At 33.9% G+C, this 15913-nt stretch overlaps 3 protein-coding genes across 4 annotated transcripts; 1 reads left to right on the plus strand and 2 right to left on the minus strand.

Moving 5' to 3' along the window:
- The first annotated feature begins 355 nt into the window (after positions 1 to 355).
- LOC137816634 (uncharacterized) lies at positions 356 to 3215 on the plus strand. The gene is made up of 2 exons (XM_068619861.2): positions 356 to 657; positions 1949 to 3215. The coding sequence occupies exon 2, from the start codon at positions 1966 to 1968 to the stop codon at positions 2926 to 2928; it is 963 nt and encodes a 320-aa protein (XP_068475962.2). The 5' UTR covers positions 356 to 657; positions 1949 to 1965; the 3' UTR covers positions 2929 to 3215.
- A 1499-nt stretch (positions 3216 to 4714) lies between these two features.
- On the minus strand, positions 4715 to 5895 carry LOC137816635 (uncharacterized). Of its 2 annotated transcripts, none has more exons than XM_068619862.2 (2): positions 5835 to 5895; positions 4715 to 5357 (listed from the first exon to the last, which is right to left on the minus strand). In XM_068619862.2, the coding sequence occupies exon 2, from the start codon at positions 5325 to 5327 to the stop codon at positions 4821 to 4823; it is 507 nt and encodes a 168-aa protein (XP_068475963.2). In that variant the 5' UTR covers positions 5328 to 5357; positions 5835 to 5895; the 3' UTR covers positions 4715 to 4820. The 2 variants fall into 2 exon arrangements, with proteins under 2 accessions (XP_068475963.2, XP_090154656.1); XM_090298530.1 differs by lacking the exon at positions 5835 to 5895 and adding an exon at positions 5678 to 5832.
- Positions 5896 to 8197: 2302 nt separating this feature from the next.
- On the minus strand, positions 8198 to 14877 carry LOC137816631 (glycine dehydrogenase (decarboxylating), mitochondrial). Its single transcript, XM_068619854.2, has 15 exons — positions 13441 to 14877; positions 12681 to 12926; positions 12521 to 12598; positions 12338 to 12438; positions 12064 to 12259; positions 11811 to 11936; positions 11356 to 11541; positions 11131 to 11244; positions 10701 to 10853; positions 10262 to 10450; positions 10069 to 10146; positions 9858 to 9983; positions 9662 to 9760; positions 8831 to 8948; positions 8198 to 8427 (listed from the first exon to the last, which is right to left on the minus strand). The coding sequence occupies exons 1-15, from the start codon at positions 14722 to 14724 to the stop codon at positions 8333 to 8335; spliced, it is 3189 nt and encodes a 1062-aa protein (XP_068475955.1). The 5' UTR covers positions 14725 to 14877; the 3' UTR covers positions 8198 to 8332.
- Positions 14878 to 15913: the final 1036 nt, after the last annotated feature.

A 15913-nucleotide genomic window follows, 5' to 3' on the forward strand; every position in this document is an offset into this window, starting at 1 on the left:
TCTTAATAAAAACATTTGTAACTTATTTTTCCTCAACAGCAATTTTAGGAGTTTTTTTTTATGATTTTTTTTAGGATTTTTGGTAGCATTTGATATCTTTCAATAAATTTAATTCTATTTTGAATTTCACTTAAAATATCATCAATAATTAAAAATAATATTATATCATAATATATTAAGTATAAATTTGAAATATGAGTTTATATTAAAGTATTATTAATTATATACAATTATAATATATATTTAGAAGTTTTAAATTTACTATATTTTTTTTAATTATACATATACATTTATTTTGTACAGCGCGAAAACTAAATGAGTTATTTTATAAAGTAAAAATTCATGAGACAATTGTATGGATTATAGATTTTTGTGTAGTGCTTGATTCCAAGTTTAGTTTGAATTAAAGAAAATATTAATAATATATATTTTGAAACAATTAATTAGAAATTATATTTGATGAATAATTAAAAATAGATGGGGTATTATTAAAATTAAGATAAATTGAATGATAGGGTTTATTCTCACAAGAAATATTCGTGTTGTTTGTTGCCAAAGGGAAACTGCGAAACCAAAACCCTTCATAAGACACTGCCACCGTCGCTCACGCCGTCCGCCGCCGCGCTCGTTGTCAACATCGACGCGGCGCGATTTCAGGTTTTCCAATCTGAGCTTCTTCTTCTCAGAATGTTTGCTATATTTCTTTGTGCGCCGTTGTGTTGTATCTATCAATTTCACTGTATACCTTTTCACTCTGTTTCTGATTTAGATTCAGTGTATAATATGTTTCATCGAGACCTGAAAAACGGTGTTTGATTCAGTGTCAGTTGGTGCCACTTTAGACACGTTAACTGTCATTTTTTAGGGTTATTTTAATTGAGATAAATATAAACACAATAATTTCGAAATACGTGTGTGTATATATGGAGCAGCTAACTTATATACCACCAGTTTTCATCAGGTTTTGTTAGTTCATATGATTTAAGATTTTATTTATTTAAGAACCAAAAAAAGATGTTTGAGGACCGTGAATCCTATTAATGTGTCACAAAGCAACCAAGGTGTGCTTAATGTGAGATATATGGATTTATCTTCTTCTTGAATGCTTTGCTTTCCTTCCTAATAACCAAGGTGTTCAGAAAAACAGTTGTATTGGAAGGATTGACGATCTAATCCTTTATTTGTGCCTCAGTAAATTGCATTTTCTACCTTCATTGGAAAATTTGAATACATATTTTTGGTGTAAGACTAGTGACGCACGCATAAAGCTTGCCCCCATTGAGACTTGGTAACTAGAGTTGCATCTTCCCCAGGATCTCACTCCCACAGGCCCAATGGGTGACTTAGCAAATAAAGAGTTGTTTTATCTAATTCAGAATGAAAATATGAGAATGGGTTGCTAACACTAAAATAATATGTTCACATGAACTCAAGCCTTATCATATTTATGGTACACACAAACACACGAAACCATGGTAACATACACTTTACTGTGATTGATAAAATGGTGAGGACCTCTAAGAGATTTATAATTACTAGCTAGTGATTCAATTTTCCTCCTTTCATTGGGAAATTTAATTACAGTTGCGGATTTTAGTTTTAGATTGATATTTAATACGATTAAAGAGAGTTGTGTTTCTTTCTAAGCGCAGCGTTTGTAGCTTCCCCAAATCCAAGCATCTTTTAAAGCTATTTGGCTGTTAACGTTAATCTCTACTCTGGCCATTACAGTGAGCTTGTGATTTCAGATTCTACGTTTTACGTGGTTTTGAGTAAATGTGTGCTTGGAATTAGAATCTATCATGGTGTGTTTCCTTTTAGTTGTTCTGTGAATGAGTTGATTTTTTGTGTTAGGTTTTTCCAAATGCTGAGTGGATTTGAAGTTGTGATTTTGAGTGTTTTTTGAATGTTCCCTGCTAACCCACCTTATATTCCTTTTGAAATTTAGGTGTATGTGTGAGGAAGATGAAGACAATTTCTGGGCATTGTGCTTCGGTGAAAGATGTATCACTATCCAAAGCGGCGAAAATTTTCTCAAAGTTTGTCACTGCTGATAATGGTGCTTCACATATCATCAGTGCATATCTCCGTCGGGCCTCTGATTCTTTCAGCGAGCTCAACCAGTTTCACAAGGAGCTCGAGTCGTCACACTCTCATAAGAAGCACAAAAGGCACAGAACTGAGACTGACACTGACAGTGGGAGGGTAGTGGAAAATTCTATTGGGAGTGTTGATATTAAGCAGGAACTCAGCCTTGGACGTGTGAAATCTGTTGAGTTGAGAAGCCAGCAGAGTGACAATGCGAATGCTGATCTAGATGATGAAAAATTAAATCAGACAATTTTTAAATGTAATCAAGAACTTAATGGTACTGTTGGGCATGGGACAGAAAATGTGGTTGGGAGTGAGATGCATATGAAGAAGAAAAGGAAGAAGCTGGAAGTTGGGTCCCAGCAAAACGGAGATAACACTGTTAACTTTGGAGAGGTGAAAGATGATGGGAAGCTGCCTAATGGGGCACAAGTTGAAATTGAGTCAGGCAGAGAACAGGGCAATGAAGGTGATTCATATAACCCAGAGATGGAAGAGGGAAGGGAACAGAAAAGTGCAAAGAAGAAGCACAAGGCAAGTTATAAGGATGAGGTTGAGAATGGAAAAAGAATAGAGCAACAGAAAGAGATAGAAAAAAAACTATCCATTGGTATAGATAGTGAAAATGGAGAGCTTGGTGTTTCCCCGGACTCACAAATCAAGAAGAAAAAGAAATATGAGAAAGGAAGGGAGAATACATTATATGCTGAAGAGGGAAAGTTGGAACAGAGCAAGAATAGGAAAAGTGATGATGTGGAAGATACACCAACTGGGGGTTTGACTAAGAAGAAAATGAAAAGGAAACACAGTGGTGATGTTAAAAGTCAGTTGTTTTAATAACTATAGTTGGTTAATCCTTTTTCAAGTTGTTTAAGGATTTGCACTTGTAGGATTGATTACGTTGTTTGTAGTATTAATTTGTGAACTTTAAGACTTCTATGTAGTCTTACGCGGCATTCAAAACATTGATTGCAATCATCAGCTGTTGGTGATGCTAAATTCATTGTAGACTGTGTAGATCAATCACCACTTATCAGGGATAATCGGTTCTTGTAGTTTACATATTCTTAAGGTAATTTTTTGTTTATTGGAGAAGAAATAGTTATTGTGTCATTTGAAATCAAGATATGGAGCAATTTGCCGAGTGCGCAGAATTTTTTATAGGTACATCAGAAAAGTCATTTTGAAACTTACTATTGAGTAATTGTATGGTGTTTGTATGTGTTATGTTTATGAATTTATTCTGGCTATAGTTGTAAAGGTGCCTAATGGTACATTAATCTTAATTGCACTGGGTGGAAAAATGTCTGAATCTGGAGTTCTTGGTTTAAAGATGTTTTTTCTATGCTTGATGTCATTTTCCTCGTTAATGGGTTGAAGTTATATAACTCCTGCCGTGTTTTGAATAAAATATGGATTGAATGTAGTTTTCACTGGAGATTTTCCATTAGATCACGAGCTTATTAAAGATGTAATATATTCTTGTCATTACCTAAAGGTTAGGAATTTGTTTAATGAATTATTTGAGAGCTCCCTTGTCCAATTCTTATATGAACATGGAGCTTGTGTGGTTAATTATTGTCATTTGGTGCAGTGTACAGATATTCTAATTTTGGTCTATGCCTCAGCTACATTTATTTCGGAACTTCAAGGAAAAAACTGTAGAAAGTACTGGCAGTTAAAATAAATTTGTATATATTTGATTATGAGGTTTTTTATTCTCCTTTATAAATTACCCTTTTTCAATTATTTGAGCAACAAGATATCAAGAAATCATGCTGAAGAACTATTCTGCATTTATTATGTTTGTTTTGGAATTGACTACAATTTCTTGTTTAGGGGATGTATATATTTACATTACAAATCACAACATGATTTGAATAATGGTTTGGGTTTTGTCAGTATCCATTGGAATTAGTGAGAAACTACACGTGTAAATACCATTATTTCTACTTCATAAGTTGTTAAATTAATTAATATAACAATATACAACACTTATTTACTTATAGATAAAGTTATCCACTATAAATTACTTTTGCACACTTCATTAAGTTTACGACATTCTTTACCACAATAGTAATCATACATAATTACATAAATTTATTGCTGGTTATTTGAGATTATTAGAAAATTAACTTTAAGCCTAACTTAATTCTATAAAACTAGTATATGGGATGAGGTTTGCCCCTACTTATATACTATGAGACTATATATTATAGATGATCCGATAACGGGTGACACGATAAGTTTAACACAAATACTTACTAGGATAAACTCGAAATGACTCTAATACCATATTACAAAGTGAACTTTAAGCCTAACTCAAACTCATAAAACTGGCTCATGGAGTGAGATTTACACCTACTTATATACTATGAAAGACTCTAATCTCTAATCAATGTGAGATCTCCAACAGAAGTAAAATTACTCATATACTTATATATAACCAAGTGTGATTAGCAGTTTCATAATATTGTTAATTTCAATTGTATTATAAAATAAAATTAGCCATGTATAAAGTGTTTGCCGTTAAAAAACCATACACTGATACTTAATCATTATTTTGGTGACTAAATAATCAAGTTTGTTTTTTATATCTAATCTTGTTTAAGGAGATTAAGAGTTTAATGTAACTCGAACCAAGACATCTTAGGTATTACTTTTTAATTAGAAACTAACAATAACATTCACAACAGTATTAATTTTGATCCCTGTGATTAAAATTGCTGTCAAACAACATTTCTGGTGTTGTGCCCAACTTCCAGCTTCTTCCTTTTCTTCTTCTTATGCATCTCACTCCCACCCACATTTTCTGTCCCATACTCAACACTACCATTATGTTCTTGATTACATTTAACAATTGTCTGATTTAGTTTTTCATCATCTAGATCAGCATTCCCATTGCCACTCTGCTGCCTTCTCAACTCAACAGATTTCACAAGTCCAAGGCTGAGCTTCTGGTTGATATCAACACTCCCAACAAAATTTTCCACTACCCTCTCACTGTCAGTACCAGTCTCAGTTCTGTGCTTTTTGTGCTTCTTATGAGAGTGTGAGGACTCAAACTCCTTGTGAATCTGGTTGAGCTCGCTGAAAGAATCAGAGGCCCGATGGAGATATGCAGTGATGATATGTGAAGCACCATTATCAGCAGAGACAAACTTGGAGAGAATTTTCGCTGCTTTGGATAGTGATACATCTTTCACCGAACCACAATGCCCAGAAATTGTCTTCATCTTCCTCACCTTTAGCCTTCACACATACACCTAAATTTCAAAAGGAATAAAAGAGGGGTTACAGGGCACATTCTAAAAAAACACTCAAAATCACAACTTCAAATTCACTCAGCATTTGGCAAAACCTAACACAAAAAATCAACTCATTCAAAGAACAACTGAAAGCAAAACACTAATGACAGATTCTAGTTCCTACAACACATTTACTCAAAACCACGTAAAACTGTAGAATTTGAAATCGCAAGCTCAATGTAATGGCCAGAGATTAACGTTAAGAGCCAAATAGCTTTAAAAGATATGTGGATTTGGGAAAAATATAAATCCTATGCTTTGAAAGAAACACAACTCACTCTAATGGTATTGAATATCAATCTAAAGCTAAAATTCTGCAACTGTAATTAAATTTCCCAATTGAAAGGAGGCAAATTGAATCACTAACTAGTAATTATAATAATATTATGAAAGTGAATAGAGAAAGAAGAAATAGAAAAAGTAAAACCCTAATACCTTTAAGCCTTGTCTGGGTTTTGGATTTTGTATGAATGTGACAACGATATATTTTGCCGCCACTGCATGTCTCAGTGAAAGTAGGTTTTGTTACCAATGGAATTGGGTTTGATTGGGCTTGGCCCAAATACACTTGGCCCGCTTCAGAATTTGCATATGACCGCTTCTTCCTACACTTCCATAGTTTCTTGTGTCAACCTTATAAATTTTTTATTTCAAAATTGTCCTTTTTGTAAAAAAATTAAAGTATATGAGGTTTACAGTGTGGTGTAGTTTATATTTTGGATTATATAATCTGAAAGTCTTTTTTAAATTAAGGATTAACTTTCCCATTATGTAATCTGAAAGCTTTTTTCAGATTTAGAATTAGCTTCTGGATTATATAATCTGGAAGTTTTTTTTAGATATGAGATTAGCCTGATGGATTACATATTTTTTTTAGATTATATAATTCAGAATATATTTTTTTAAGAATATATTATGGATGAATGACATAATTCAAAAATTATTTCACGATATTTCGAATTATGTAATTTGAAATATATATAGTTTTTAGATTCTATAATTAAAAAATACTTCTAAATCTAAAAATATATTTTAGACTTGTAATTTAGAATATTTTAAAGAAAAAAAAAACGAAGGACACTGAAACAATGACAAACCAATAAAAAAAGAGTTTAGATTACTGAAGTGAGATAAAATGAAAAAAAGAAAGAAGGTAAAAGGTATTTTCATATTTAGAATTTGGGTTTAGGTTTAGGAATTTTTATTTTAGGACATACAAAATGTACAGAAATTATTTTTTTAATTTTTTAATTAAAAATATTGTTACAGAGTAATCTAATCTATTATCCATTGTAAAAATAAGTTTTGCAAAGTAGATAGATGTTAGGTGACATCACTGCATATATTTGTTTTTCTCCTAGATGAATTACTTTTTTATTTATAAAAATTGTATTATATTTAATTATAATAGTTAAGGCATGGGTATATTTTTTTTTATTTGACTAATCCATTAAATGATATATATATATATATATATATATATATATAATGGCACTATATATGAAAAAGAAAGAAAAAAAAATATAAAGATTAGAAGTTATGTAACATGTCTAAACTATTCATCGTGTCATTCCACACTGGAAAAATATCAGTCATTCAACAAAATATTAAACAAGAATCAAAGATAAAATATAAAAGGTTAGGATCCATTGTTGCTCTTTATGATTTTGTAAATATATAATTTTAGTCTGTGTAAAATTTAATTGCATAATTTGAGAAACTTTTGTCCCCTAAGAATATATATGTTTTTAAATTCTTAATTAAAAAAAAATGTTCTCATCCATGATAACTATTTTAGTTACTTATTTATGTAGAATTTTAGTACTAATGTTTAAAACTAAATATGAGACTAAGCTAATAGAAATATTAGTCTTCACCAGTTAAATTTTTTTATTCACTTCAACATACTTATATTGTGTATATTATAATTAGAACTATAAAGATTATCTTTGTGTTAGGTGACTCTTTAAAAATTAGAAAAATATATTCAATTTTGTTCTACACCTTCAATTCAATTCAAATTATCATATACTAAAAGGGCTATTGATTTTGCAAAGTTCACTCTTCTTTTAATCTTTATTAACAAATAGTCTGATTCTAATTATTTAACTAACATGGAGAACATTGTGAGATTCGAACACGCCTCTTAAATGACGTATCTGTGTTGGACACATGTATCGAAAATCGATACTCGTACGATACGTATCGGTGAAGTGTCAAATTTAAAAAATATTTGTTGAATTTTTGACAATTCTAGCACGATTTTAACATAATTTTAAAATAAAAAACACATTAATTTTCTAAAAACTCAAACTTATTATATAAATTTTTATTATGACTATAAAGATAAGGAACAAATCCTTTTGTACCAAGCATGAAAAATATTTTTCTGCTAAAAAAAACTAAAATATACTTGTGAAATAAATCTTTATTGTCAATTTATATAATATATAAGTTCGCGTTCCCGTATCATACATTTTAGAGATTAGACATATCTCCGTGTCCATGTCGTATCAATGTCTATGCTACGTAGTGGGGAAGTCACACTTGGTGATGAGAGGAAAATGAAATAACACAACATTATAAAATCATATGATCAGATTATGGAAAGTGCATGTTTTATTAAAAGGAACTGATACTGTTTTTTTCTTTTTCTTTTTTTACACTTCTGTTATAAGAATGAAATTTATTTTTCACATTACTGTGATACATAGGCCTAAAATACATTTCTAAAACCTAATAGCAGCAGAATTTATATGAATGATTTTTTTTCTTTTGAGGAACTTTGATTCTTGTGATAGGATGAAACTTAAGAGAGGATTAATTATCATCATTATCACATATGATGAAGCAACATTCAGCAAGTGCAAGCACTGTATGAATAGGAAGAGTTTTATGTACAACATGAAATGGAAATAGTTGTCAATGGAGCACTAGGCTGTGGCTGCAGCTTCTTCTTCTACAGCCTGTGATGCTGGGAGAAGGGTGCAGATGAGGTTGCGGTCACCATACACATTATCAACACGTCCTGAAACACATGTTACAATCATTAGTCTATGCATTTACTTTCAGTCAAACCACATTATGCAGCTACTATATACAGCATAGCACAAAATATCAAACAAGGGTTGATAATGGGGTAAGGTTAATTATTAGAAGGATGTTAAGAACACATAGTTATATAAACACACTTTTGCTTCCCTTTTCTCTTCCTCACAAGTTCCCTTTATATAGAGAATCAGAGGAAGACGTATTCATAAAGAGATAGTGGATAATTAACGTTTATCACATTTTCAAGAGAAAGTTACAATTTCTAGACTTTTGGAATGACCATCGTTGAATATATTCAATGGATCAGTTATCAAGATTTGTTGGTCACAGTTCCCATTAAAATAAGGAGGGATTCTCAACACACACAACTACATGATTACCTGTGGTAGGCCAGAACTTTGAAGCACGGAGCCATGGAGCTGGGAAGGCTGCATATTCCCTTGAGTATGGTTTTGTCCATGCATCAGCCATGAGAAGTGATGGTGGATGAGGAGCTCCCTGCACAACATTTTAGATAATCAGTCAAAAGTGCATCAAGTATGTTGAAATTGTGAACAATGGTGTCTTCTGCATCAAAAGAAATTATTACTTGACTAGATCATGTAATAATCTCTCATTTTAAAGAGTATGTTACTAGCACTCTCTAACACACCTACTAATAACACTACTAAAAAATAATTAAATAAAAATAAATTTTAAAGACAAAAAATAATTAGATGTTATATTGACAAAATTAGATACTATTTTAGAGACTAAAAAAATTATTGATATCTAAATTAGTTTCTATTTTTGATAAATAATGATAATAGTTTCTAATTTTGTATATAATTAGCTACCTAAGTTTTAGCTACCAATTATATAGATTTTAAAGTTGGTATCTAAAACCTTGGTATCTAAAATCCTGGTATCTAATTAGATACCAATTTAGAAACTATTTACCACTATTTATCAATAATAGAAACTAATTTAGATACTAATAATTTTTTTAGTCTCTAAAATAGTATTTTTCAAGTTAAACAGTATGAACACTTCTAACACGACACTATTATTGATTAAAGTTTATTTCAAACTAGTAATTCGTGAGTGACTCTCAAAATGTTGTGATTTTCAACAAGTTTCAACCAATAATAGAGTTGAAAAGAGTTGGTTACTACTTAACAAGTATTCTTCTTTTCTTGTAACATCATATGAAGGAAGAACAAATATTTTACCTTAAGGACATTGTTGTTGATGTCAACCTTTCCTTTCTCTATCTCAGCAATTTCTTGTCTAATTGAAATAAGAGTATCACAGAACCTGTCCAACTCGGCCTGCAGTGATGATCAGTTGAATTAGAGAAGAAATTGCCAAAAAAAAGGTACAAATAAAAAAGGGTTCAATCAAAGGACTCATTTTCCAAGGTGATACCTTGCTTTCACTCTCTGTAGGCTCAATCATGAGTGTGCCAGGCACAGGCCATGACATTGTTGGTGCATGATAACCATAGTCCATGAGGCGTTTTGCAACATCTTCAGGCTCAATTCCAGCAGTATTCTACAATGGAAATAGCTTACATGTAATCAGAGGAAGAATAATTCTAAAAAATTGAAAAACAGCTGCAATCATGGAATGGACTTACCTTAAAGCCTCTCAAGTCAATAATGAACTCATGAGCAACTGTTCCATTGACTCCCCGGAAAAGAACTGGGTAATAGTTCTGCAGGAATCAAAGTATAAGTAAAACCAAGGATCATATACAGATGCACACTAATATGAAACTAACTAGAAAAAGGAAAGAAATACATATAATATATGAAAAGGGCCAAACAAACCTCCAATCGTTTGGCCATGTAGTTTGCATTCAAAATGGCTATCTTTGATGCATCAGTGAGTCCTCCAGAACCCATCATGGCTATGTAAGTGTAAGAGATTGGCAATATGAGTGCTGAGCCCCATGGTGCAGCAGAGATGGTACCAAGTGGTTCAGATTTGTCAGGGGCAGGAATTCCACCAGTTGATATCTTCATTTTGAGAACAGATAAAAAATAGATTACAAAGACAAAATAAACAGCAAGAACAAAGTCACACAAATGATTTATCTTCAGAGGAGTTTAAGTTCTACTACCTATGAAATAAAAAGGAAAAATGCTATCCAATCTAGAAATTTAAACTAAATTGCTTTTTTCTGTGAAAGCAATGCACTTAATGTAATAAAAAACATAAATTCATAGTATACACAATACCATCCATAACAATGAAAGAAGTCCTTACCACAGGGTGGGAAGGTAAAAATGGTGCCAAGTGTTTCTTTACACCAATAGGACCCATGCCAGGGCCACCTCCTCCATGAGGGATGCAGAATGTCTTGTGGAGATTGAGATGACAAACATCTGCTCCTATCCAACCTGGGCTTGTGAGTCCCACCTGTAAACATGACCAAATATAATTTGACAATTGAACACATATCTTTGGAAAATTAAGCACAAATTGATAAATTCTGGATCACTATGATATGAAGAATCTGGCAACAGAACAATTTGTTGTAAAGAGTTTTAGAAGATTTTAATAAGGATTTTGGATCTATTCACATTTTGAAGAAGACTAAAAAATGGAGAGAAATTAGTTTCTTGAACTCTTAGTGAATATCCTGAACAGACACTTGGTCCAACATGAATGTAAAGATACATATAGAAAAACAAACCTGTGCATTCATGTTGGCACCATCCATGTATACTTGGCCCCCATTATCATGAATAATCTTGCAAATCTCATCAATACCTTCCTCATAAACACCGTGGGTGGAAGGATATGTTACCTGCAATTAAATCAAAATCAAACTAATGTAAACAATGCTTATGTTTGACAATACCTCAATTAGCTGGTATGAGGTCAATATTGAGTAACATTATACAGATGCAAGTTATACCATAAGTGCAGATAAGTTGTCCTTGTGTTTTTCAGCAGCCTGCCTCAACTCTTCTATATTAATGTTTCCCTTGGCATCAGTTCCAACTGAGACAATTTTCATTCCACACATAGCAGCGCTAGCAGGATTTGTACCATGTGCTGAGACAGGTATAATGCAAACATTGCGGTGATGGTCACCTCTTGCCTACATTTTCCAATGGCCAAAAGAAGTAAGAACCATCACAGGTATTTAAGAACATTTATTGGAGATGACGATGCAGGAAAATCATTGCATCTCTTGTAGATACTTAGCAATAGAAAATGACATAACTAAGACTATGTACAATCGGCTGAAATGAAAATACAATGCTAAATTCAATAGTAATCACAGAAACACTTATATATCCCAAGCGTAAATCTGAAGAACCATAAATTTCCTAATAAATTATCAAATGATCCAAGTATGGTCCTTACCAGATGATATGCACGGATAACCATAAGTCCAGCATATTCTCCAGAAGCACCAGCATTTGGTTGCAAAGAGAAGGAGTCAAACCCGGTGATGGTACACAACAAGTCACCCAAATTGTTGAACAGTTCCTGATACCAAGTGTGCTTGTTTAGACCGAAAAAACAATATATATCTAATATTTTCAGGGAAGAAAAAGTATGTATATGAATTTCTTTGAGTGATTATTGTTGTAAGATTATTTAAACATCGAATTACCTGATAACCTTCAGCCTGGTCAACTGGTGCAAAAGGGTGAAGATCACTAAAGCTGGGCCATGTCACAGGCATCATTTCAGTCGTTGCATTCAGCTTCATTGTACAAGATCCCAATGGAATCATACTGTGACATAGTGAGAGATCTTTTGATTGTAGCCTATACAAGTATCTAAGCAGCTCATGCTCAGTTTGGTACCTATTAAGAGAAAATAAAATTGATGTAAGCTTCGATAATATAACTGCATGAATTCAAAGTTCATGATAAGGGACATACGTGTTAAAGATAGGGTGTGTCAGATAAGGGCTATTCCTAGTTAATCCAGAAGGAATTGCACTTTGAACTTCTGATGCAAGAGATGCAGCTGTGAAGGAGACCTGTATATAAATTAACATCAAAATCATGAGTGATGACACAAGTGTTAATTGTGAAATGAATATAATGTGTAATCATACTTACTGGCTTTCCACCAGCAAAGACATTGAAAAGCTTATCAACATCCTCTAATGTGGTTGTTTCATCAAAAGCAACAGTGATCTGAAAAAACAGGAAAGCTCAATTATCCAAAGGCATGCAAACACATTTAACCAATTTTGGTGCAACAAAAAGCAACACTCACAGTGTTTCCATCTACAACTCGCAAATTTATTTCACTTCTGATAGCAGCATCAGCAATTGCATGTGCGTTGGAAGTCTTAACCTTCACAGTGTCAAAGAAGGGAAGGTCTTGAACTTCCACAGTTCCAAGTTTCTTTAATCCAAGAGCAAAGGCCCCAGCAAGACCATGAACACGGTGTGCAATGTTCTTAAGGCCTTCAGGTCCATGATACACGGCATACATAGCAGCCATGTTTGCAAGAAGTGCCTAAACAAATCCAACCAGTATTCAATAAAATACTCAACCAACTCAAACAAAATCACAACATAGCTCCAGGAATACACTAACACAAGGCTTCATGATAATCCTTCCCTTCCAAAAAATAGGATTCGAAACATGAATATATATTTAAAAAAATAGTTTTATTTTGATACGTATATCAGCACACAAATTTATACACTGTAAACTAATTAGAAATCACTCTCAATATGACTCTTAAACCCCAGTTATTTCCAAATTCACCCGTGTTATCATACATTACAAAGTATGATTGAGTGATAGTGTAAAAAACCCTTACATAGTTGGTGCATCATGATTAGAGAGTAAGTCAACAATTTTATCATATGGTAATCTATAATCAAATGACAGCATTAAAATCATTTACACAGTCAGTACGTTCTAATTGGTTTCTAAAAACAAATTTGAAGTATTAAAACTATCAATAGGTTTTGCAAACAACAAATAACTAAAAATTATTGAACCAACCAATTGAGCAAGTTACCTGGGCAGTGCAAATGTTGCTGGTAGCCTTGTCCCTCCTGATATGCTGCTCCCTAGTTTGCATTGCCATCCTCAAAGCAGTCTTTCCAGAAGAATCAACACTGACCCCAATGATTCTTCCTGGCATCATCCTCTTGTACTCTTGTGATGTGGCCAAGAAAGCTGCATGAGGACCTCCATAGCCCATTGGAACTCCAAACCTCTGAGCTGACCCAACAACAATATCTGCCCCGAACTCCCCAGGAGGCTTCAACACTGTCAGAGCCAACAGATCACTTGCCATAACAACCTTCACCTCATGAGCATGAGCCTTCTTGATGAACTCCCCATAGTCCAACACCTCACCCTCAGTCCCAGGGTACTGCACAAGCACACCACACACATCCCCAGATTTGTAATCAATATCCTTAAGATCTGCTGTCACAACCTTGAGATCAAATCCAGCAGCTCTTGTCTTGCAAATATCAATGGTCTGAGGGTGGCAGTTGCTTGCAATAATGAAGGTCTTCTTCTTCCCTTTCTGGATGTGATTGCACATGGACATTGCCTCAGCTGCAGCAGTGCCCTCATCAAGCAATGAGGCATTGGACATGGGCAAGCCAGTGAGGTCAGTGATCATGGTCTGGTAATTCAGCAGTGACTCAAGCCTCCCCTGAGATATCTCAGCCTGGTAAGGAGTGTACTGAGTGTACCAAGCAGGGTTCTCCATTATGTTCCTCAAGATCACCGGTGGAACATGAGTGTTGTAGTACCCCATCCCAATGTAGGACTTGAAAACCTTGTTCTTTGAGGCCAACTCCTTCATGTGCTCAATCATCTGGCTCTCTGTCAACCCTCCATCGAATTTCCCGAACTTCATCTCCTTCAGGCGGATCGACTTAGGCACAGTGGCATCAACCAGAGAATCGATGCTCTCAAAGCCACATGACTCTGCCATCTTGCTCTGTTCCTCTGGGGTGGCAGAATTATGGCGCCTGGGGAAAGTGTCACTCGCTTGAAGCGCTTCAACCGAGATGGATCGGGTTGAACCAACACCAAGGAAGCCACCAACAACGCCGCGTGACATGGTGGCGATGTTCATGCTCCTTCCCAGAAGGGTATCTGTTTTGGATCCTCTGTTTCGCAGAGCAGGGGAGGAAACAGAGGACATGCACCTAGAGGAAGAGTACAACAACATGGGGGTGGTGGAAGAGTGCAGTACAGATTCATTCTTCTGGTGCTGCTTTGCCTCTGAAACCAGACGCTTCAGAATGGCGCGGTTCGCTAGCCTGCGAGCACGTTCCATAACTGCTGCTACAGAGAGAGAGAGAGAGAAAACAGAGGAGAAATGTTTTGTGTTAGAACTTAAGGTTTCAGAGTTCTGAGGTGTTTTGTTTTTCTCGTTATGATTCCATTGGAGTTTGTGAGTGAGGATGGGGTGTAAAGTGTTGCTGATGACACTAGACTCCTTCGAAGGCTATACAATTATATAAAATATGAACCTATGTTCTACTTGTATATATATAATATAAGACCTTAATAATAATATAATTGATATATAATCACATCTCTTAATTATTTGATTTAGAATTTAATATTGGGTTGGTGTAGATGAAAAGGAATTTATTAAGAAAATTGGGTCCTTTAAACATGTCTTTTATGACAAAAAGATTGGTTTTTTGACTTTTAAATGAAAATGGTTTGAATGTTAAAAAAATGTTAAAAAAAAGAGATTGTGATAATAAAGCTTTGATTTTGTGGAAATGAATGGGTAAAAAAAGGATGATTTTTTTGTGGGGGTGATAAAATATGGTGTTGAGATCTGGTGGAAATGGTAGGTGGTTGGTGAGTGAGAGTCCACCTATGAAGGAAAATGACAGATTGAAGGTTATCACTGTCTCAGAAGAAAACACCACAAAGTGTGGAAGGGAGGAATGGATGGAAGGCATTGAAGCTGGGAAGATTGAGTTTCAATGGAAGACATTAAAGGGTGTTTTATTTTTGTGAGGTTTGAAAATTGTAAGATTCTGATGAGTAGTTTGTGGCAGATCCTTTCACCAGGCTTATCCTTTCTGTGTCACAAGGCAAAAGAAACAAAAAGGGTAACTTGGGGTTCTGAAATTTTGGGGCTATATTTTTTGCTTAAGATAGATGGTTGTGAAATTAGATGACACCCTTTGATGCTTAAAGGAACAATCACAATCTGAAAGTTAGATTTTTGATTCAGGTAGCCACTTCCTTTAATTTGTGTGACACTCTCAAAGAATTTTGATAAATGGGGTTGTTGAGGCAATTTAAGGTTCTATTTTAAGGATTCATTTCTCCAATGAATAAGGTTGTAATGAATGAAACAACCTTTGCAGTTTTTGAGCAAATTCAGAAAGTCTCCACAGTAAAAATATGCAAAACTTTGATACAAATCTTACCCTAACAAGTTTTCATTGTAAGTGTGACACATTTTGCTTTTATCAAGAACTATTTTTTATAAGAAAATG

Source organism: Phaseolus vulgaris, chromosome 1, assembly GCF_051622355.1.
Source record: "Phaseolus vulgaris cultivar YP4 chromosome 1, ASM5162235v1, whole genome shotgun sequence".
In the NCBI taxonomy this organism is placed as follows: domain Eukaryota; kingdom Viridiplantae; phylum Streptophyta; class Magnoliopsida; order Fabales; family Fabaceae; genus Phaseolus; species Phaseolus vulgaris.